The sequence below is a fragment of the Stenella coeruleoalba genome (assembly GCF_951394435.1).
Source record: "Stenella coeruleoalba genome assembly, chromosome: 1".
NCBI classification, from domain to species: Eukaryota; Metazoa; Chordata; class Mammalia; order Artiodactyla; family Delphinidae; genus Stenella; species Stenella coeruleoalba.
Window position 1 is genome coordinate 8,993,071 of NC_137169.1, and position 22,059 is coordinate 9,015,129.

At 54.6% G+C, this 22,059-nt stretch overlaps 1 protein-coding gene and 1 long non-coding RNA gene across 4 annotated transcripts; one reads left to right on the forward strand and one right to left on the reverse strand.

Annotated features, from left to right (window-relative positions):
- Nucleotides 1–4,976: 4,976 nt before the first annotated feature.
- LOC307186123 lies at nucleotides 4,977–9,053 on the reverse strand. Of its 2 annotated transcripts, none has more exons than XR_013828252.1 (3): nucleotides 7,805–9,053; nucleotides 5,621–5,721; nucleotides 4,977–5,074 (listed from the first exon to the last, which is right to left on the reverse strand). It is a non-coding gene; the product is annotated as an uncharacterized lncRNA (long non-coding RNA). The 2 variants fall into 2 exon arrangements; XR_013828253.1 differs by lacking the exon at nucleotides 7,805–9,053 and adding an exon at nucleotides 6,782–6,916.
- Nucleotides 7,038–22,043, forward strand: AGTRAP (angiotensin II receptor associated protein; the record flags this gene model as incomplete). Of its 2 annotated transcripts, XM_079920803.1 has the most annotated exons (5): nucleotides 7,038–7,301; nucleotides 14,866–14,900; nucleotides 17,210–17,315; nucleotides 18,157–18,331; nucleotides 19,844–22,043. In XM_079920803.1, the coding sequence occupies 5 exons, from the start codon at nucleotides 7,038–7,040 to the stop codon at nucleotides 19,945–19,947; spliced, it is 684 nt and encodes a 227-aa protein (XP_079776929.1). The 2 variants fall into 2 exon arrangements, with proteins under 2 accessions (XP_079776929.1, XP_079776930.1); XM_079920804.1 differs by lacking the exons at nucleotides 14,866–14,900; nucleotides 19,844–22,043 and having other exon boundaries at nucleotides 18,157–18,335.
- Between the last annotated feature and the right edge of the window lie 16 nt (nucleotides 22,044–22,059).

Genomic DNA, 22,059 nt, shown 5'->3' on the forward strand with positions numbered 1-22,059 from the left:
TGTCGATGTTGACCACATCTGCAAAATGCCTTCACAGCAGCACCTAGATCAGTGTGTGATAAATCCTTGGGTACGACAGCCTGGCCAAGTTGACAGAGAAAACTCGCCATCACAGGAAGGCTCCTGGAGCTGGGCTCCCCAGCTCCAGATATGGATCACAACACCTGGGTGTGTGGTAGCATTGTCTGTGGTGTGTCGCGAAGCACTGGGCTTCCACAGTCTGTTTGCTAGCCTTAGCATCAGGTGGCAGCAGCGGCCACCATCTGTCACATATGTGGGCATGGGTGCCTTGGTGTGCCCGGAGGAGTGTCTGGACGTGAAGTTCTGGTCGGGATGCATAGGGCGGGGTAGGGTGGTGTGAGTGGACCCATGTAAGCAAGTGGCTAACAGAGGTGCCCCTTCCCTTCATCACACCCCTCACAATGGTTTATCCCGAAACCCACCTGTTTGTGCCACTGGACCAGCCTCAGGACACCCGGGCTCCTTCCACACTGGTGACTGGTCAGAGCAGCAGGGCAGGTTAGTCAGTTCTGCACATTGTGGTCCCGAACTGTCCCGCTGTGTTCCCAGCCTTGACCTTGTGTCAGCGCCCAGCACAGAGTGAAATCCAGGGTTAGAGAGGAAATGCATTCATCCAAAGAAAACCCCGACCTCTGTTTATTGAGCTGAGTCCCCTGCATGGGGCACCCATCCTCTGGTGTAGCCGGAAATTGTTAGAGCCCATTCTGCAGAGGAGGAAAACTAAGGCACTAAGAAACAAAGGCCACTTGTCCAAAGTGACACAGTTACTTAGTGGCAGTGCCAGGGACCCCACCCGAGCCTCTCTGAAACCTGATTATGTCCACCAACCCCACGTTCCTCTCAAAGGTCAGCAGTTCACTGAGCACCTACTGGGAGTGGGTCACCGATCCTCACCCCTGCCCCCAACCACACCACTCCGCCCATCACAGGACTGTGCAGCTCACCCAGGACCATCAAGGCTGCTGTCAGGGCCATCTGGCGGGGTGGGCAGGAGCTCTGCCGGCAGGTCCCAGCCCTGGGCTGCCTGAGCCGAAGGTCACGCACTCACCTTCAGGCCGCCTCCTGGGGGACTCCTCAGAGAGGAAAGAGTTCGGGATTCCTCCCAGGGGCTTTCCAACTGGTGGAACCATGGAGGCACCCTGCCCAGCCCCACCACGGCGTCCTCATTCTTCTCTTATCTCTCCTGCCTGCCGCAGAGACTGAAGGCCATCGGCGGTGAGCCAGCGGCGGGCAGCGGGTGAAAGCAAACACCAAGATAAACCCCACTGCAGACAGGTATCTTGGGGGCCGCAGGCCTCAGCAGCCATAACTGGCCTTGTCTGGGCTTCTGAGCGATCATTCAGGCGCGGCCGGAGCCCTCAGATGCCTCCTTTGGAATTCCAACCTACCCATGTGGAGAGATGGGAGGCCCGACAGAGGAGCGGAGGCAGCAGCCTGAACTCCGGACAGAACCGGGACAGAGGGACAGAACCGGCACAGGCAGGGGGAGGCGAGAGGCAGTCAACACGCATTTAGTGACGGCCTGGGAGCTCACTCGTGCGTGTGCGCGCGTGCACACACACACATGCGCACACACGGTGACATGAGAGCATTGCTGGATTGGGAGTTTGGGATTCGCAGATGCAAATCCCTATATACAGGATGGATGAACAAGGAGCTCCTACTGCAGAGCACAGGGAACTCTACTCAACATGCTGTGATAAACCATAATAGAAAAGAACATGAAAAAGAATGTGTATATATATAATTGAACATATAATTGAATCACTTTGCTGTACAGCAGAAATCAACACAACATTGTACATCAACTATACTTCAATAAAAATACAGAGGATTGCTGGAGTATGGATGAAGAAAATGCCACAGGACAGAGAATTAGAGTGCAGCGGGGGGGCTGGCTTTGTCCTTGGCAACATCCACTTCTATCGCTTTCTTTCTGGCTGGTGTCTAACACGACCACTGTTTCCTGGGACACGGCAGGGCACAGGCAATTTCCTTTCTGCCTTTTCCACGCTCACCAAGGGGTCCCACAGGGCATTCCGATGGGTTCTCTGATGCCTGACTTGAGCACACCGGCCTCTGGAGGGACAGGGTAATATCATTAAGTGTTCGGTGAGGCCGTCCCAGGATGGGGCTCACCCAGCAGTGATTTTCATAGGACCCTGATGAGGCAGCAAAGCAACAGGAACATTAGGAATTATTGGCTGTGTTTTAAGGCTCAAGGAGGAGTATTTGAGGAGCCTGACTGTGGTCTATAAAAGTCAGCGGTGGACGCTGCCATCAGTTCCAATTCTGTGCCGGCGGGACAAGTATTTCAGAATCAGCCCCCCCCCCCCCCCGGCTTTTGACCAGTCACACACACAAATGCCTCTCTGGAGAGGGGGCTCTCACACCTCCCAGCAATGTCCACGCTCCTCCAGAAAACCCAGGAAGAGGAAAGGAGCAGAATCGCCCACCCGAATGCCCCCCGGGCATGTGCTTCCGCGGGATCACATCCCTTGCCCGGCTCCGAGTGAATGATGTGTGGACACGGCCGATCTTACTGACAAGTCATAATGATCTCCGATACTTTCAGAATTTTGGCATCAACCAGAGAACGGGCCGCAGGATCTGAGAGCCTAAGAGAGATGCCCCGACTCTAACCCTACAGGGTTCCACTCGGTTCCTTCACTTCTGCTCCTCCTTTCCTGCTGTCTTTGCTCAGAAAGAGAAAAGATCACATCCTCAGATACAAGGAACAACCCTGACCAACAACACCCGGGCTTTCCCCCATCCTGCCAGACCTTAGGCCAGGAAACACAGAGCCAGTGTGTCTGGGTCAAGCCAAGAAGCACTGGAGGCAAGGTCTCCAGATCGAATCCCGATCCAGCATGAATCCTGGTGGCACCCAGGGTCCACGGCTCTGCCTTCTAGGCCCCTCTCTGATGAGCTTCCTACGGAGGGCCTGCTCTCTCACAGGTGCCTGTGACTTTCAGACGGTGTTTGGGTTATTTTCTCTGCTCTGTTTCTTCCAGTTTGATGTACCCACTCAGGGAAGGAAGTGGCCGGATCACATCAGAATTGTTGGGTGTCTAGTACACTGTGGACCAAAGGACAGTTGGAAATCATTTCAAAGCCTTTTCATATTCAGTGCCTCCTTTGTGCCTCACACTGCCTGGGGACTGACTATCACTGTCCCCATTTTCTAGATGCAGAAAAAAATTCAGAGAGATTAAGCAACTAACCCAAGGTCACATAGATACAGAGTGGCAGTGCTGAGGGGGTCAAGGTTGGGAAGGCGGCAGCATGCTGAAACACTGAGGTCCATCTCCCAGGCTTTGCTCATAGGAAAGGGCTATGGGCGTCTTCTCCCCATCCAAGGGGCCTTTCTCTGCTGCTCCAATTCAGCAGGCGTTTATCAGGGGCCAGGAGATCCTGAGAGACCCTGGAAGATGCTGTGGTTTTTTCATAGCAGCAGGGCAACTATTTGCTTACTGAGCATTTACAAAGTGCCAGGAGCTGTGCCAGGCATGCTGTGTAAACTATCTCACAGGATCCCCCACCATCACCCTGAGCTTTAAGATCACTCTGCTAGGAGGAGGCGAGGCAGAGCAGGGATCCAAATAATATCTTTATCTGAAGGACACAAGCAACTATGGGGAAGAAACGGCAGTGGTTGCTTCATCGGCCATTTGCATAACCAACAACATTGACTGAGTGGCTTCCAGGGCAGAACCTGGACTATATCAGTGGCACCCTGAGGACAAGCGGAGAGTTGGGTGGCAGGTCTTCCCTGGTGCCCGTGATGGGAGGAAGTGGTGCACACGTACTGGTTCAGCTGGTGTATTCCCTGAGCTCCTGCTATGCACCAGGCGAGTGTCAAGGTTGCAAGCCCCTCCTCGGGCTTGCAGTCTAGATGGGGGGACAGACAATAAACAAGGTGACAAGTAAATTGATAGGGCAATACCGTCATGTATTGATAAGTGCTACGAAGAAAAAATAGGACGGCACCACGGCCTTGGAAAACGGTTTGACGATTTCTTAAAAATTTAAGTATACACGTGCCGTGTGGTCCAGCCATTCCATTCCTAGATATTCACCCAAGTAGGTGTTCAATAACTATTCCCTTAATGACTGAATGAATAAATGAATGAATCTATTCTGCATGTCAGTTTTTTGTTTTGTTTTCAATTATGGTAAAAAAAAAGTACATAACATAAAATTTACCATCCCAACCATTTTAAAGTGTACAGTTCAGTAATGTCAAGTACATTCACATTGTTGTGTGATGTCATTTTCTTTGTTGAAGGTATGAAGATAAAACTCGGCTGAGACAGACAGGATTGGTGAGGGACATGAAAAATTTAAACTTGACTTCCAGAAGTGTACTCCTTAAAAATATGACCCCAAAGCCTTGTGGGATGTGCCTTGTGGGGGTCCCCTTGTCTTTCCACAGTCAGGATAGATCATGGCAGGAACTCTGGCTTTAAGAACAGTTTCACTTTCCTTTTTCCCTGTGGGCTCCCTCCCCACCCCTGCTGGGTCTGCTCGCACTCTGCCCCACCCCCATCCCGGAGTGCCTCTGGCCCCAGCTGGTCGGGGTGAATGCAGTGTCACTGTGTGAGCTGCAGGGACATTCCACAGGCCCAGCCTTGTGCTTCATCTGGCTCCAATCTGTCTTCCCCTCCTTGCCTTGCTTCATCCTTTGCATCTCAGCCTGGGCTGTATTTTCCTGTGATGTGGGCTGTGGAGCTGAGTGGCTGAATGTCACAGCCGTGGAACCAGACCTCCTTGGTCCCCAGCCCAGTTTCACACCAAGTAGTGATGTGCCTTTGGGCAAGTGTCTTAACTCCTCTTAGCCTCGGTCATCTTACTGTAAATCAGGAGGAGAATGGCACCTACACCACAGCAGTTGTTGTGAACATTTATTATGAGCACTTTTCACACTGTCTGCCACAAAATAGTACTTACTAAATGTCAGCGCTAATCCCAGGAGTTGTTTTGCATTTTCTCCTTACGAGGTGATCACGGTTTTATTACACACCTGCAGGTCTGGATTAAACATCTCTAGGATCTGGGGTGGATGGGGAACATCTCTTAGAAGGAAATAATATGATAATAATGTGATAATACCCATCAGTTATTGAGGAATTCCTCTTTTCTAGGTACTATGCCGGTAGCAATAATTAATGATAATTAACTAATAATGAACAACAAAATAGAAGCAAATCCTGATTGAGTGCTTACTGTCTGCCGGGCAATGCTCTAAACATTTTTGTGTATTAACAAATCCTAACAACCCGTTGAGGAAGATACTATTATTATCCTCATTTTACAGATCAGAAAACTGAAGCATAGAGAGGCAAAGTGACTTACTCAAGTTGAACCAGTAAGTGGACAAGGATAGGACTCAAACTCTTGCTACTCTGGTCCAGCTCGTCCCCTGGGCTCTGAATCCCGAACAATCCTACCCAGTGTCTGGTCTCTAAAGCTTACCAGCTCTCGGTTACTCTGGCAGATGTTGTGCTGTTCTGCCCCCCGGCTGGATGACTGTGTCTCCAAAAGGGGCATTAAATTAGGCCAGCGGACCCTGCAGCCCTGCAAAAGTTCCCACACTCACCTAGAAAAGTCCTTCTTTGTATCTGGAGAGAGTATGTGTCTTGATATGATCTCAGGACCCACCCAGGCAGTTTTTCAAGTTTCCACGTGGTCTCTCCCCTCCTGGAAATAAGAATAAACACTCAGACAGACTCAGGCGGACCCTCTAAATGAAAGCTGGAGTTATCCAAATGAAAGTGTTCTCTGGTTATGGGTGGAGGATGGGCTGGGGAGGAGGATGGAGGGACTCTTTGGAGGGCAACGATCTTTAAGAGAGATGCCAGGAGGGAGAGCCCTTTCTTCCCTCCATCCCTTCCATTCATAGCGGGGGGGGGGGGGGGGGGGGGGGGGGGGGGGACAAGTGTGACTATAGGTTTTCTGCTGGTCTTCCAGGTGGATTTTTCTGAAGCTTTAAGTATGTTAACTCAAGAAGGCTCCAACCATAGGCCCCTTGTGTATTGATAATAACAATATTTTATGTATATTGCTCACTTACGAAGTGCCAGGCATTTGTTCTGGGCACGTTATGTTCACAAAGACTCTATCTTTTTTTTTTTAATATTTATTGAGTTATTTATTATTTTGTTTGCACCGGGTCTTAGTTGTGGCACGTGGGATCTTTTTTTAGTTGCGGCCTGAGTACTTCTTAGTTGCGGCATGCCTGCGGGATCTGGTTCCCTGACATGGGATCAAACCCCAGCCCCCTGCACTGGGAGCACGAGGTCTTACCCACTGGACCACCAGGGAAGTCCGGACAAAGACTGTATCTTTAACCAAACTGTAGTTAGGCTCCTCTGAGCCCTCTTCTTGACTAGGCCTCAACCCAGCCTTCTGCATCCTGCACAGCCCAGTTTTAGCAAGAATCCTGCTAAGTCAGTTTAGCAAGAATCCCTCCGACCCTTGATATCTGATCACCCTCCATATCTGATCAAGTTCCCCATTCCCCACTTTTGAGGTCTGTCTTTGGCCTACCTTTAGCAAGAATCCTGTTAGGTCAGGTTAGCAAGAATCACCCTAGCCTTGATGTTTCTTCGTAGTGATACTTTTGCCATCCACTGACCCTTCACTCTGCTGCTTGCCTATAAACCCCCACTTATCCTTGGGGTTCTCCGAGTTGGGCTTGATCTCTCCCTTCCCTATTGTGGAACCCCTGCCCCAGTAGTCTTGAATAAGTTTTCCTTACCATTTTAGCAAGTGTCAGAATCATTTTTTCTTCAACATGAATTAGTTCATTTATCCTCACAAGGATCCTCTGAGGTCCGCAACTGTCTCCACTTTCACCGGAGAAGGAGGGAGGAGAGAGGGTGCCCTCTGGGATGAGACACAGCTGTTGCCGCATCTGCAGTTTGTACCTGGACGTTCTCCCAAGTTCTCCCATCAGCCCACTTGCAGGAACTTCAACTCGGCGAGATATTGTGCCCTTTGCGACGCAAATCTGAATGTTCTCCAGCGGTGCCGGGAACTACCTGGGCAGTTGCGGGACTAAGGCGCTAGCAGCCGGACGCCGTCGCCTAGCAACCGGGCAACAGTCACGTGTCCCAACCCACGTGCCCATCCCCCCCGGGGGGGTTGGAGCCGGGGCCGCGGGCGGGGCGGAGCCGGGCAAGTTTGTTTCCCGAGTTCGTAGACCAGGAGCCCCCGCGGTTGTCGCGCAGGTTCCCTCCAGCTTCGTCGAGATGGAGCTGCCCGCCGTGAACCTGAAGGTGGCAATAGGCGGGGCGGGGCGGGGGTGGCCCAGCCGCTGGGGTTGGCGGGCTGGCGGGCTGGCGGGCGGGCGCGGGGCGGGTCTCCCCGAGCGTGCTGGGCGTTTGCGCTTTTAAAGTAGGAATTTAGAGGTGAGAGGACCGAGCGTTTGGGGAAAGAGGGGTGGTAGGGAGAAAGAGAACGTACAGAGTCCAGCTGAGAAGGAGGTGGGTGGATAGACCGTAGCAAGGAGAGGGATACAGAAGGCCAGCAGGAAAGACCGAGAGGAAACTGGAGGAGGGAAGGGAGGGAAGAGGCCCCCTCTTCCCGGAGTCAGACCGGCCCAGCTGGGAGCGCCGGGCCCCCGAGGCTCGCTTTGGCCTGCGCGCCCAGAATTCCCCTGGGGAAAGAGGAAGGCGCGGGGCGGGGGGCCCACCGAGAGCCCGAGGGGGACTTAGAGGCGGCCCACCTCCCTTTCACCGAGAGAGGGGCTAAACCTTTCACCTGCACCCCGGACACCAACCTGGTAGCCTCCTTTGTTGGCAGACGAAGCTGTGATCCCGGACGAGTGGTTTTTCAAAGTTTATGAATTCAACGTCTTTATTTCGTAAGCAGCACAGACACCAATAGAAGTTACTTAAAAGCAGAGAACGCCAACTTTGCGCATTTAGGGAAACACTGGAGCTTCCTGGGGTGTCTTCATTTCCTGAGCCGTGTCCTCAGCTGTCAGGATGCCAGCGGCTGTTCTTTTTTTTCCTCCCCGCCCCACCAGCCCAGTGCTTCTTGGCTCTGTTTGCCACTGAGAGGCTGAAGCCTTTAACTTTGGTCAGGAACGTATGAACCTTGGACCAAACCTGCCATTTTGGGTCTCAGTGCAGTTTCCTTCGAGACTGTAGTATCCAGGAATGGCCTTTTACTCACGCATGACAAAGAATTTAGCACCCGTGGTGTCTGGTACTGAAGGAATCTAAGAGATGACTACAGCACAATACATGATCCATATTTGGATTATTAGACACCGTCTGTGCTGTGACTTCTTATGGGAAGACGTCCCTTGATACTTTCCTTAATACTTGCTTCAGTAAACCTCCCCGAAGCTTTCAGTCAACGGCTAGGCGGAGAGATGGCTGGAACAAGGGAATGGACTTGGATTGAAGGTTTAGCTGGGAAGAAATTTACATGAGGGCAACTAAGGTTTGTTGGTGTCGATACTCTGTTCCAGCCTGTGTGGGGTTAATGTTGACCGCCTTTTCTCTAATTAGAGATTTGCCTAAAATAATTGCTAAGAGGGAATGAAATGAGGGACAGAGCCACAGGAATTGAGAGGGGAGAGAGCCCGCATTTGGGGGGCATCTGTGGGGTGCCAGGTTATTTATTTAATCACATCAACCTTCTGAGATTTTGACAGATGAGCAAACTTCAGCTCAGACCAGGTAAGTAACTTGCCAAGGTCCCACAGAGATTTAGTGGCAGAGTCAGGGTTTGAATCCATCAGGGTCAGACTTCAAAGCTGTGTCCTTTCCTGGCCACCAATTAGTTAGGACTGACTTCTGCCTTGACATTTTCTGTCCACGGGGAGGGCTTAGTCTGTTTGGGGCTTTTTGGGGAGCAACTTCATGGGTGGGACAGGCCACACACGACCCCAGGTGTGAGCTGTGCTGGCTTTGGGTGCCCGGAATGAAATGTCTGGTCCTTCCCTTGACTTGGGAAATAAAACATCATATCTCAGAGGGTCTTAACTGATACCAATCAGAGACAACTAAGTGCTGGGAGGGCCTGAGCAGCTAGGGTTGCTAGGTAACATACAGGACATCCAGTTGAATTTGAATTTCATATCAACAATAAATAATTTTTTAGTATAAGTATATCCCAGGCAATGTTTGGGACATTCTAGCAAATTATTCATTATCTGAAATTGAAAACTAACTGGGTGCTCTGTGTTTTTGCTGTTAAACCTGGCCACCCTGTGGAGAGAGCTGTTGGTGCTTTTTCACCGCCGTCTGAGTGGGGTGTTCTGAGACCAGAGCCCCTTGGGAGCGGGGGCAATGCACCCCTGTGGCCCTGCACTACCCCCTCCCTTATTTCACACATTCCTTGGGCATTGGCTCAATGCCTGCTTGTGCCCAGCCCAGCTGGAGTGGGCAGTGGTGCCAGGTGAGCAGAAGCAAGTGCCCCAGGCCCTCTGGGCAGTCGCTAACCCAGCCCCACCCGTGACGCAAGTCCTGAGCTGGAGGAATGTCACTGTGACAAGTTTCGAAGGCAATAGGCTAGGGTTCATGAGGTCTTGGGAGAAAGGCCCTTTGGAGGAGGGTGCAGGGGGTAGTGTAGCATGAGGGTTAAGAACTCTGGAAGCTGACTGTGTAGTAGTAATGAGGATGGCCACGTCTGGGGAGCTGACTACCTGGCAGGCATTGCATTGAATGTTTCGCACATCCCTCCACCTCTCTGTAGCCACACAACACCCCTGTGAAACATCATAGTCCCACTTTATAGAAGAGCAAGCAGCAGTTCTGAGAGCTCAGGTGACCGGCCCAAGGTCACACAGCTCTAAGTCACAGAGCTGGGGTCCAATCCACATATTTGGCTGCAATGCCCGCACCATTAACCACTGCCCACCTCTGCCTCTGCTCTCCAGCAGCCCTGAGTGCTGTCCCCTAGCCTCAGCCCTCGGGGGTCCTCGGGGATCTTGCTGCCTCATGCAACAGGCCACCGAGTGTTTGCACAGGACCAGGAAAATATATTCTGGGTGTTTTTGTTTTTGTTTGTTTATGGTTTTTTTTGGTCGTGCCGTGCGGTTTGTGGGATCTTAGTTCCCTTACCAGGGATTGAACCCGCGCCCTCGGCAGTGAAAGTGCAGAGTCCTAACCACTGGACCGCCAGGGAATTCCCTCCATACAGATTAATATAGAGAATATATTTTTCCTGGGAATTCCCTGGCGGTCCAGTGGTTAGGACCCAGTGCTTTCACTGCCCAGGGCACAGGTTCAATCCTGCAAGCTGAAAAAATACAAAACTGTACGGTGACCTCAGGTCTGTCTACCACCCGTCTGGGAAGTCCCACCCCCACCCCCGTGGGCCCTCTAGTGGCAAACGAAGGGTCTAAGTCCTGGTCCGCAGGACCCTGCGGTTTCCCCCTTAGCCTTCTCTTCTCAAGGTCAAACCTCCTCATTTCCATCCACCCTTCCCTTGCTCTTCCAGCACAGTGGATAGAGCACAGGCTTTGGGGCCAGAGAGATTTCTGTCCAAAGCCAGACTCTGCTGCTTACTAGCTGTGTGACCTGGAGCAGATTTCTAAACCTCTCTGAGTATCAGTTTCCTCACCATAAAAAGAGCATAAAATTAGACCCTACCTTCTAGGGTGATAAGGGGAGGATCTAGTGGTCCTGGAGGTGGTGTAGCATCACTTTTTTTTTTTTTTTTTTTTGCGTTACGCGGGCCTCTCACTGTTGCGGCCTCTCCCGTTGCGGAGCACAGGCTCCGGACGCGCAGGCTTAGCGGCCATGGCTCACGGGCCCAGCCGCTCCACGGCATGTGGGATCTTCCCGGACCAGGGCACGAACCTGTGTCCCCTGCATCGGCAGGTGGACTCTCAACCACTGCGCCACCAGGGAAGCCCCTTCATCACATTTTTATTAGCAGGAAAACTCAGACCAGATAGACCTGAGATTAGCATCTGGGCTCTCTTGTTTATAAGCATTACCGTTTGGGCCAATTTACTTAATCTCTCACAGCTTCAGTTTCTTCATAAGTAAAACAGGATTAAAACTCTACGCCAGACGGTTATAAGGATGACGTGGGCCGAGTGTTCAGGGTAGTGTAGACACGTGACAGGCAGATCTTCCTCAGTAGCAGGGATTGATGTGGTTGACACTGTTTCTGGATGTCTGTTCCATAACAGTACTTACGGTTAGTAAGTAGGTACATCCAGTGACCGTCAGATGCCTGTCTCTGCGGTGGAAAGGGCGGGGCAGCCCCCCTGGGCCGAGTCTATAGGAAGAGTCCAGGAGCTCAAGTCTGTTTCCTCTTGCCCAGTCAGAACGGTCAGGCTGCCCAGGCACATTCTCAGGCCCCTCCCTCCCTCATTCTCTATGGCAGTACCTGGGTATCCCCAGTATCCCCTTGGTTACCAGAAACCTCCCCCAGAGTCAGCAGACAGTTCTTTTGTGCTGAGATGAGGGCTGTCAGGAAGGGCAGAGCCAGCTTGGCTGGGTTTCTTTTTCTTTTCTTTATTTTTATTGGCATATAGTTGATTTACAGTGTTGCATTAGTTTCAGGTGTACAGCAAAGTGAATCAGTTATACATACACATATAGCCACTCTTTTTTAGAATCTTGGCTGGGTTTCTTGTTGGAGTTTTCCTGCACATTAGACCCCTCTGGGCCTGGGTGGGTGCGCCCGCCCATTACAAAGGTGGGGAAACTGAGGCAGAGGAGGCTTCGTCTTTGTGGGTTTCTTTTCCCAGGGCTGAAGAGAAGTGATCCACTAATGCTATGTTTCCTAAATATTTAGAAAACAAAAGTGATGTCACACCGAGGGGATGTGTGTCTGCTAAAGGTCTGCAGGATTTCCAGATTATACTCTGTTCTGCCCAAAAGAGAGGGCCTAGTTTTGGACCTTAGCAGGTGCTCACTCCATAGTACAAGCTTTTCTGGCTCCAGGAAAAACTTTATCCCACAGGTTAAACAGAATGGTTTCCCCACAGGCTTCCCTGGGTCTCAGCCTTTCCTCTTACCATGGTAAAGCTGGGCTCTGCACGCCAAGAGCACCCCTTTATTAAAGACCTGCAGTGTGCACAGTCTAGAGGTGGGAACCAGAGTCCTTGGAAATGAAGGCCGTTTCTGAAATAGAAGTCAAGGGAGGGCTGGATTTGGTGTTGATTTTCCGGAGTGGTGACGTGAGCTGCCTCCCCTGTGGCTCCTTCCTTGGTGTCTTGTCTTAGTTAAAAACCCGACACCAGGACCACCGTGGCTGGCCGCGTGTCATGGCCTCTGACAGGTCCCTTCCCCTCTGCGGGCAGGGTTTCCTATTAGACAGAGGGGGACAGTGTTTTGCTCTTAAGATAAAGATCAGGATTTCTCCCCACACCCTCCAGGCCCAGCCCTGCCCCACCCCCAGCTTCCTGTCCCTCCTCTCCACTCTCCTCTTCCACTCCAGCCACACTGGCTTCTTTTCCGTTTCCAGAATGTTCCATGCTCCCTTCTGCCACAGAGCCTTTGCAGGTGCTGTCCCTTCTGCTTGAAATGCTCTTCTTTCCCCTCTGCCCCTGGTTAACCCCTGCTCACCCCCTTCGTCCCTCAGAGAAGCCTCCTAAGCGCCTCTCCCTTGACGCAGGGTGAGGTTCCTTCTCCTTTGCTGTAACTTCCTTCACAGCAGGCTGTCTCATTGGAAATCCACACTCCTAAGGTGATGGCCTAGTTCACAGTTTCCCGCCCACCCTAGGTGTCAGGTCTGGGAGGGCAGCCCAGTGTTGCATCTGCCTCGCTCGCCTTTGAATCCCCAGGGTGGAGGCCAAGCAGGTGCCAGCGATGCCGGCTTAAACTGTACGTGTTTCAGAAACTTAGCGCTGTGTGATCCCTCCCCTTCAGCCCCTGGGAAGAGAAACCCTCAGAAGATTAGGCCTCCTCTGCCTCAGTTTCCCCATCTTTGTAACGGGAGGGCACATCTGCCCAGGCCCTGGGTCGGACAACACCTGGCTAAGTCAGGTTTGAAACGTGGCTCAGCTGTGCGACCTGGGGCAAGTTACTTACCTCTGAGCCTCAGTTTTCTCAACTGTAAAATGGGGAAAATTGTACCTCAGAGGATTGTAAGGATGAAATGTGTTCCTATGCACAAAAATCTCAGAATGCTGCCTGACGCGTGGGAGGCACTCGGTCATAAACGAGGGAAGGTGATGGCAAAGATTCCTTCCAGAGCTAGCCTGCTGTCATGTAGACTCAACTTTTTCGGAGTCTCAAGACCTGTGTAAGGCCAGGTGCATTGGTCCTTACAGAATCGATCTAGTCCTCTGTAGCCGGAAGAGGGATTCTTCGGGCGCCGTGGACCGTACTCTGGGCTTTGTTCACTTCACTGAGCACTGGGGGTGAAGGTGGGGTATCCCGGGCGTCTGCCCCGGATGTCACCTGCCCCCCATGTGGAAAACGTCTGCGTCTGTCTCAAGCCCAAATAGCTCCCCTCCGCTGAAGGCCGTGCCCCCGGCGTGAAGGCGAGGAGCCCTGGTTCTGGAGTCATACTTACAGTTTCATTTGAGTCTTGCCATCAGTGGAATCACGATCAACTTAATTTACCTCTGAGCCTAGTTTCCTTGACTGTAAAATGGGAATGATTCTAATATCTGCTCCAGAGGCTGTTGTGAGGCCCAGAGAAGGTCACGTGGGGCGCTGGGCCCAGGACCTGGAATGTGCCATGAATAGTAACCCTTCTAGAAACGCAGCCAGAGCCCCTTGCACCAGACCAGAAACCACTGCACCAGACCAGAAACCACTGCAATCCTGGCCGTGCGCCCTTGCTCTCTGGGCCCAGCATGCCGTCCCCGCCCCCGGCTCTTGGCTTCCCCTTCCCAACTTGACTGCTCAGTGCCGGGAGCAAACCCCCTCAAGGGCCCCCACCGACCACCAGGCCCCACTGAAGCTCCCGACTTGGGGCTCTTGGCCTCCCGCAGCCTCAGCGCCCCCCCCCCCCGGGGCTCTGGGTCCCGCGTCCCTGCCTGTGCTTCCGGGTGTCCACTTTGGGACGCCCCGCTCTCCCTCTCCTTTGCCTGGCTGGTCCCTGCGTCCCCTTTAGCACCAGCTCCGAGTTCCCTGCTTCTTTGGAAGCTCTAGCTGGCAGCTGCCCTGTCCTCCCTGTAGCATCTGTTCCTTCCTTCTTTACTTGCTTTGCAATCAGGGCCCTTTGGATTACCAGGAATAGAGACCAGCTCCAGTAAAGAGGGCTGTCTTTGAAGGACATATGGGGCAACAAAAAGGGTGGGATAGCGCAGAACTCTAGAAAAAGGCCAGGGGGATTTCTTTTCTTAACAAATCATAGCGTGTTACCTTCCTGCAGAAAAGCCCTCAGTGCACTTGGGCTGAAATCCATGCTCGTTGCGGAGGCCCTCAAGGCCCACCTCTCCCCTCTGGTCTTCTGCCACTGGGCTGCTCTCCCATTCCCTGGACGCACCCGGCATCCCCCCGTCCCCACACGGCACCCCAGCTCCAGTGTCCTAAGAAATCAGCCTCATTTGAGCTCCCCCCCACCCCAGTTTCCCATTGAGGCTCCTCTGATTCCAGAGCAGATTCCCAGGTTCCCCAAAGGAGCCTCCCGCCTTTGGAAGCAGGAAGGCCTGTAGGTGTCAGCTGCCCCGAGGGAGTGGGGAGGGCAACGTGGCAGCGTCGCCTGGCCTGTGCTCTTCCTCCTTCTCTACCTTCTCTTCTGTCACTGTTGGTGGTGTTTCATTTCAACAGACACTGCTGAAGCCCTCTTAGGGGCTAGGCGGGGGCTTCCGGTGTTTTCTGGCTCCATAAGCTTTCTTGCCCACCCCCCTGCCGCCATGGTGGTCACATTCACAGATCTCCTCTCCACCCACTCCCTCTTCTTTGTGTGTCACAGGCGATCCTCCTGGTTCACTGGCTGCTGGCGATCTGGTGAGTGACTCTCTGAGTGTCCTGTTCTGTGTCCACCTGTCTCCCAGGATCTGGGTCCACGTGTCTCCTTGGGGTCTTGTCCATGTGTGTCCTGGGTCTGCATCCATGTGTCTCACGGGCCTTGTCCACGTCTCCCAGCCCGTTCCAAGACTGAATAGCACCTTGTCAGGAACATCACCAGCAAGCTCCCCATGTTCCAAGGATGTCAGAGGGGCAGGCAGTACCCAGAGGCCTTTGCCATCACTGCCCTAGGAGCTTCGAGCCCTCATCCTCAGGGAGGCAACAGCCCAGGGCAGTACCAACCGCTCAACCTTCCTCCAGACACTGCCCGAGCCCTTTGGGCTTGTCACCCCTCTCGTTCTTCCCCGAGGCCTTCACATCTGGGGGGTCTGAGGTGCTGAAGCCTGGGGGCCGCTCTCTTATACAGTGCTGGGGTGGATGTCAGGTAGAGCTCTGTGTGTCTGTGACCTTGGGTGAGTCACTTAAACCCCCTAAGTCATTTTCGCACCTATAAAGTGAGAGCATTACTGACCCTCCCACTTGTCCTGTAAGGTCATCGGAAGGTGAAAGCGTAACTTCTGAAACTGTAAAACTGCTAACCTCCATTGAGGGTGTCCAGAGGCCAGCTGCCAGGCTGGTCGCCTTCTGGGGGTTAGCTCAGCGGCTCAGCAAGTAGACGCCTGACACAGGGGTGAGGTCACTTGCTCAGGGGTGGACCCTCACTCTCACTTCACACCCCCTGCCCAGAGACGGCAGGCTCAGGATTCAGACTGACCCTGTTCAGGTCCTGGCTCTGCTATATTCCAGCCAGGTCACCTTGACCAAGTGACTCCACTTCTTGGGACCTTGGTTTCCATCTGTAAAATGGGTACAAGGAAGCACGCCACTCAGGAGCTGTGAGAGAGAAGCATGGCGATGCTCTGCTCACCGGACACTGCCCAGGCCTGCCCAAGGGAGGCCTGAGGACTCAGGATTGATTTTCATCATGACCGTCTGCTTTAGCTGTTGAGTTTCTGGGGAGATTTGTCTGCCAAACCGAGACTGGAGACCATTGAGCTCACGTGTGCGTTTTGCAGCTGTGGAAGTGCAGTGCACACGTTAACGGGTGTGAATAATGGGAACAGTGATAATCATGGTTAATGACCTCGAGGAGCAGAGTCAAAATCCAGATTTCTCAGTGACGCTCCCCAAGATTGAGCTGGTGAGGCCTGCTTTCCAGAACCAAAAAATGAGATTACTTATTCTGAGTAAGCCTCGTTGTGCCCTACGCTCAAGTGCTTTGCACATGTTTTCTGTACGGTACACTTCAGGGAACGCCATTTAAATTCGTGAGGCACCCCACTGCGTGCTGGGGCCATCCAAGCTGAGCGAATACGGTGGATAAGAGCGCAGCCTCTTGAACCAGACTGCCTGGGTTTAAATCCCAGCTTTGCCACTTAGCAGCTGTGTGACCTTCAGCAAGTTACTTGACCTCTCTGTGCCTCTCTCTCCTCATCTGTAAAATGAGGATAGCAATAGTGCCTCCTTACTGGGGTTGTTAAGACAAATGCACATAAATGAGCGAATTTAAAGCACTTATAACTGTGCCAGGTGCTAGTAAGGGCTCTGGGTTAACTATTATTTTCTTTGAGTTAACAAACAAGTAAACAGTTGAGTTAGTAGCAATACCCTACAAAATAAAAGAGGGTGGGCATTGTGTTAGAAAGCGGTGAGGTGGTACTTGAAATGGGGCAGTCAGAGAAGGAGTCTCGGAGTTAACAGTTGAGGTGAGGCTAAAATGACAAAAAGGGACTGAGTGTTCAGGGTAGAGGGGACAGCAAGGCAATGAATGGGAGGTATAGGCTGGGCTGTGTCACCAGATCCCACAGGGCCCCATAGGCCATGGTCAAGAATCTGAATTTTATTCCAAGAGAACTGTTGGAGAACTTTTAGCAGAGTGACGTCCCCGATTTACCTAACTGGTTGCTGTTTATGAATGGCCAGGAGCGGGCAGGAGTGGAAGTACGGAGACCAGTGGGGAGAGGCTAGTAGGAGAGGATGGTGGTTTGGACCTGGAGGGACGTGGCCAGATTCCGGATCCGTTTGGGAGGCAGAGCGGTGGCATTTGCCTCCGCGGAGGCAGAGCGGAGGCAGAGTGCTGACATTTCTGGAGCACGGGGGCGTGGGGGGAAGGAACAAGGCCATGGACTGTGGCCTCTGCTCGTAGGGGCCCTGAGACCTGAGAGCCTTAGGAGGTGACCTGTGGGAGGGGTGGGCGCCTGTGCGGCGGCCACCTCCTGACTTGACTCAGATGCCTCCTTCTCCCGCAGGGGCTGCATCGTGTTCCCGGGCGCCTACGCGTGGTCCAACTTCACCATCCTGGCTTTGGGCGTGTGGGCCGTCGCGCAGCGGGACTCCATCGACGCCATAAGTATGGTGAGCTGGGGGAGAACTGGCTTGAGGGTGATCGTGGGCCCGGCTCCGTCTTCCCCTTCACTCGTCCAATCTCCTCTCCCTTCTTTTTTCCCCGTTTTCCACTTTCTGCTAAGTAAGCCCACGCAGGCTACCAGCCCACGTGCACCTTCACTAGTCTGGCCTGCTTCCCTGCCTGCCTGGCTCAGAGAGCCCGGAGTCTGCTCATTTTTTCCCCAAGAGGGGCATGGCGTGGGCTCCCACCAGTGTCCCAGACTGGCCCTTCCCCGAGGGCAGTGGAGCACACGCCAGTAACCCACCTCTAGGGCCCTCCTAATAGGGAGGGATGTGGCCGGGAGGCCTGTGGAGAGGGAACTCCACCACCTTGTGAGGTCAGAGTGGACACCGTCTGGCTGAACTGTCCCATGGGGGAGCTTCCCGACACCCGCTCAGACCCAGATGGCTGTGAGCACCCGACCGGCCTCTCGGGATGGCTGAGAAGGGATTTCTCTGGTGGTGAAGATGGAGCAAGTGAATTCTGAGGGACCTTCCATCTCAGAGGCTCTGGACCCAAGTCTTGTACCTCGTCGTGGCCTCAGCATGAGAGGAGGTGGGGGAAGGTGCTCTGGCCCCACACCACTGCTCGCGGCCTCACAGCCCCCAGTCGGGCATCTCATCCACAGAGTCCTGCCTGCTGGCTTGATCTGTTGTCCAGCAAACCCCAAGGACACAGTAGGGCACAAGTGGAGCTTCCGGCCTGGTGTATATGGTGGGAGAGTGAGGGGGTGGGGCAGGGGGGCAGCGGGCTCGTAAACGCGGATGACACGTGGTCGCCCCTGGGCCCTGCGCCCGGCCTGTCTTGCAGTTTCTGGGTGGCTTGGTGGTCACCATCTTCCTGGACATCATCCACATCAGCATCTTCTACCCAAGGACCAGCCTCTCGGACACAGAGCGCTTCAGCGCTGGCATGGCCATCGTCAGCGCGCTCCTCAAGCCGGTCTCCTGCTGCTTCGTCTACCAAATGCACCGGGAGCGCGGGGGTGAGCACCTCCTCCACACTGGTGAGGCCAGCGCCTCCCGCCAGCTCCCCGACTCCCCTCTCGCTGGCCCAGGTGCTGGCACGCTGCCATCTCCCCACCTCTCCCTGGTCTCCACCTTGCCCGCCCCCCAGCCCCCGGCCCCAGGGAGCCAACCTTGCCCCCTGAGAGAAGGGCTCGAGGTGCAGGACGGGGCTTGGCGTGGGCTCTGGGAGCCAGGCTGGACCGTGTGCAAGTTTCTGGTCTCTGCTGCAGGAGCCCAGGGGTCCCCCTGGCCGCCCCCACCTGTTATGACCTTTCCCTGGCACCAGACTACAGTGCCAGGTTCCCCTGTCAGCTCAGACACGGGTGCAGCTTTGGGCGTGATCCAGTGCCCCAGGCGGTTCTGGGCAGTCTGTGGCCCGAGGCTTGTAGGCACCTGCAGGGCCAGCTTCCCCTCTCAGCTCCCTCCAGCCCCATTGCTGGAACCCCCGTCTCCTGCCACATACGGGGTCTGGGTGGCCAAGGGAGGGGTGGTGCTGTGGCCTAGGCCGTGGGGGCCCCGGCCAAAGCCAGCCCTGAACTGCAGGTGCTTTCCCTTAGCCCAGACCTGCTGCCCGCTCCCACGGCCTCTCTGAGCTGTACCCCTTCTCGTGGTGGCCCTTCCCCTGCCCTCTCTGATGCACATTCTCACCTCCTTTCTCTCTCTCTGAGAGAAGTGGAGAGAGGTGTGGTCTTCCACCTTTCACTTCTGAGAAGAGAGGTCCAGAGTGGCCCGTGACCCGCTGGGAGAGCTGCTGGGCTAAGGGCCGGAATGGCCCGGGGCCGCCCACCCTGGGCAACCTCAGCACTGCCCAGGCCTGCCCGGGGGCGGGGAGGAGCCAGTGACGTTCCTCCATTAGACAGATGAAGAAACTGAGGCCCAGGGCCCTTGGGGCCCGTTCAGGAGCTCAGGACAGTTGTGCAGAGTGCAGATGGGAGTGAGGGGTGTGGCACTGAGAGCCCTACCGCCTGCCTTGCACCCTCTGGGCTCTGCAACTGTGCCAGCTCTGGGGCCTTCTGGAAACAGTCACGCTGTATCCGCTCTGTCCGGGAGAGGAGCCGGAGAGGAGCCCGTGGGCCCAGGGCTGGGCGTCCCTTGGCCAGGTTCCTGAGCATGTGCTGCTCAGAGAACCACTGAGGCATAATGGCTACGAGCCCTGTCCTTGGGGTCGTGCTGCTTAGGTCTGAACCCTGGTGTCCTCTGCTTCAAGCTTTAGAATCTCAGGCGAGTCAGTTCATCTCTGTGACCCTCAGTTTCCTCATCTGTAAAGTGGGGACAATAAAAAACCTCTGTAGGGTTACAGGAGGATTGAATAAATAATACATGCTAAAGGCTTGATGCCTGGGGCTGCTGCCACTGTCACTCCTGGGTGCTGGGATGCCCAGCTCTGGCCTTTCTGGTCAAGGGGTAGGGGGATGTTGGTTTGGCCTTTTGGAATGTCCTAAGTCCTCACCCTTCAGTTTTTCTTTCCCCCCATCTCCCCCGCCCCCTAGCTTTCCTCGGACCTTCACAGGATCACAGTGCCTACCAGACGATTGACTCTCCAGAAGCCCCTGCCGACCTGGAGAGCAGGGCTCACGTCCCCCAAGGATACTGAAGCCAGCCCTGCTGCACCTGGCCCCAGCCTAGGGGCCAGTTTGACAAACTGTGGGGAGGGGTGGGAGGAGGCTGCATCACCTTCTTGGTGCCTTGGATGTCATCCTCGGGGCGCTCCTGTCCCCCCACCTTTCTCAGAACTAATGTGGGATGTGCCTTCCGGTTCCCCATCTCAGGGGTTGCCTGAATCAAGTGCCCTGAGAGGCCAGGAGCCCCTGTGCACACCTGTCCCAAACTCCTCGAGGCCTCTCCTCCCTCCCAGGCATCTCACTGGTGCCAGGCTGGGAACTGTGGTCGCTTTTGTCACCTCCACCCTTAGCTGCTCCGTGCAGGCGCTGGGTCGAGCCGTGCCTGAGCCTGGCGGGGTCAGGCCTCTAAGAGCCAGTGATGCCCCTACCCCACGCCTCTCCCGAAGTTGGCCAAGCCCTCTCGCAGGAGCTCTGAGAGCTTCTGGTCACACTAAGCCCCAGGAGTGCAGGGGTGAGGCCCCACGGCTTCTCACTGCCTAGTCACTTGGGGCCCAGGACCCCATCACTGGAGGCTGGTGGTGTCTGCAGCCTCAGAGGTCCGCCACAGCCTCCAGCTGCCCTTCTCAGAGCCATGGCATTAAAGTTCAGGGAATCGTCTAGCTGAGTGTGTTTTGAGCCACGTTTAATCTCCCGTCAGGGCTGGAGCCTGGACTTGCCATTCCTGGGAAGATTCCGGCGAATCCCCAGGGCACCAGGCCTTAGGTGCCCATTCTCTCGTGGCAGGAGGAAGCAGGGGCTCACGACCAGCTGGGCCTGCTCTGTGCTCAGCTCCAGCACAGCCGAGGCCCCAGCAGAGGAGGGCACTGTTCATTGCGGCAAGTGGGTGTCCATTTCTCCGAATTCAGATGGCTCAGGTATTGGTTTGAATCCTGCCCTGCCCCTGACTGTGTGCCCCTCAGACCCCCGTGTCTGCTGGAGGAGGGCTAATGCCTGCCCAGAGAGCGATGATGCAGCTGAAATGGACGGTGCCTGGCCCTCGGGAGGGCTCCCTGCGTGACAGCAAGGTTGTCGGCGGGGCTGTTCCTTGAGCCCATGATGCTGTTGGGTGAGTGGGCCGGGGCGGTCTGCTCCTGGCAGACCCTGTGTCTTGGCCTCAGAGCAGATGGGGACACCTGTCCAGAAGCTCCAAGGATCCCATGGCCAGGGCCCCCCCCCCACTCCCCTGGGATGGCACTGACCACTGGGCCCCAGGTACCTGGGCTCTTTCAGGCCATCCTGGCTCGTCCCCGGCACAAAGAGGTCGAGGCCTGGTGCACAGTCCCCTCCCCCCATTCTTCTGTATCCGTCCATCCAAAGAAGCTGGGTGCCTGCCACATGCTGGAGCTACAGGGGTGAACTCAGGTCCTGCTCTCGGGGGGGAACAGGCATTAGGAGTCCTCTGTCAGGTGGCGAGAGCCCTGGAAGAAAGAACATGGGCCTCCGGGGAAGGAGCTTGTGCTCTGGGGCCAAGGGATGCTGGGTGGCTGAAGCTGTGGAAAACCGGGAACAGCCTCATAGTCAGATGGGGGCGGACAGATAAGCCGTGGTCCGTTCATTCTAAGGAATGCTGTTCAGCAGTTCAAATGAATAAACCAGGCCTATTTCTATCAATGTTGGTTCCCGCCGAACGTTGGTTGCAGAATGGCACACGTGATATGAGAGCGTTAGTGTGAATTTTAAAACCTCTCAGCAATACCCTGTGTTGTTTGTGGCGTACATGTGGTAAGATGTAAAAGCACCAGGCAGAAGGACCCGTGTCAAGCGCATGGTTGTGGCCTTGGGTGGGGCAGAGGAGGCTAACAGGCTAACACTCAAGTTCCAGTTCTCTCGCTTGTACCGGTTCCTGGCACGTGGGAGGCTCGCAGCGTATATACTCCTGCATCTGGATCCTGAGCGCGTCAGATTTCTCAAGGAAGGAAGAGGCGGGGTGGGGGGGTACAGATAGGAGAGGCTGTGTCAAACAGAGAGTATATTCAGAGACCCCAGTTCCTTATAGCCCCAGACCCCCAAGTTGAGCGGATCTTTGGGGAGAGGGCAGAGGAAGGCCCCTGTCTGAGGTGGAGCTCCCCAGGAGCAGACCCTGAAAGGAAGCGTGTGATGTGTTG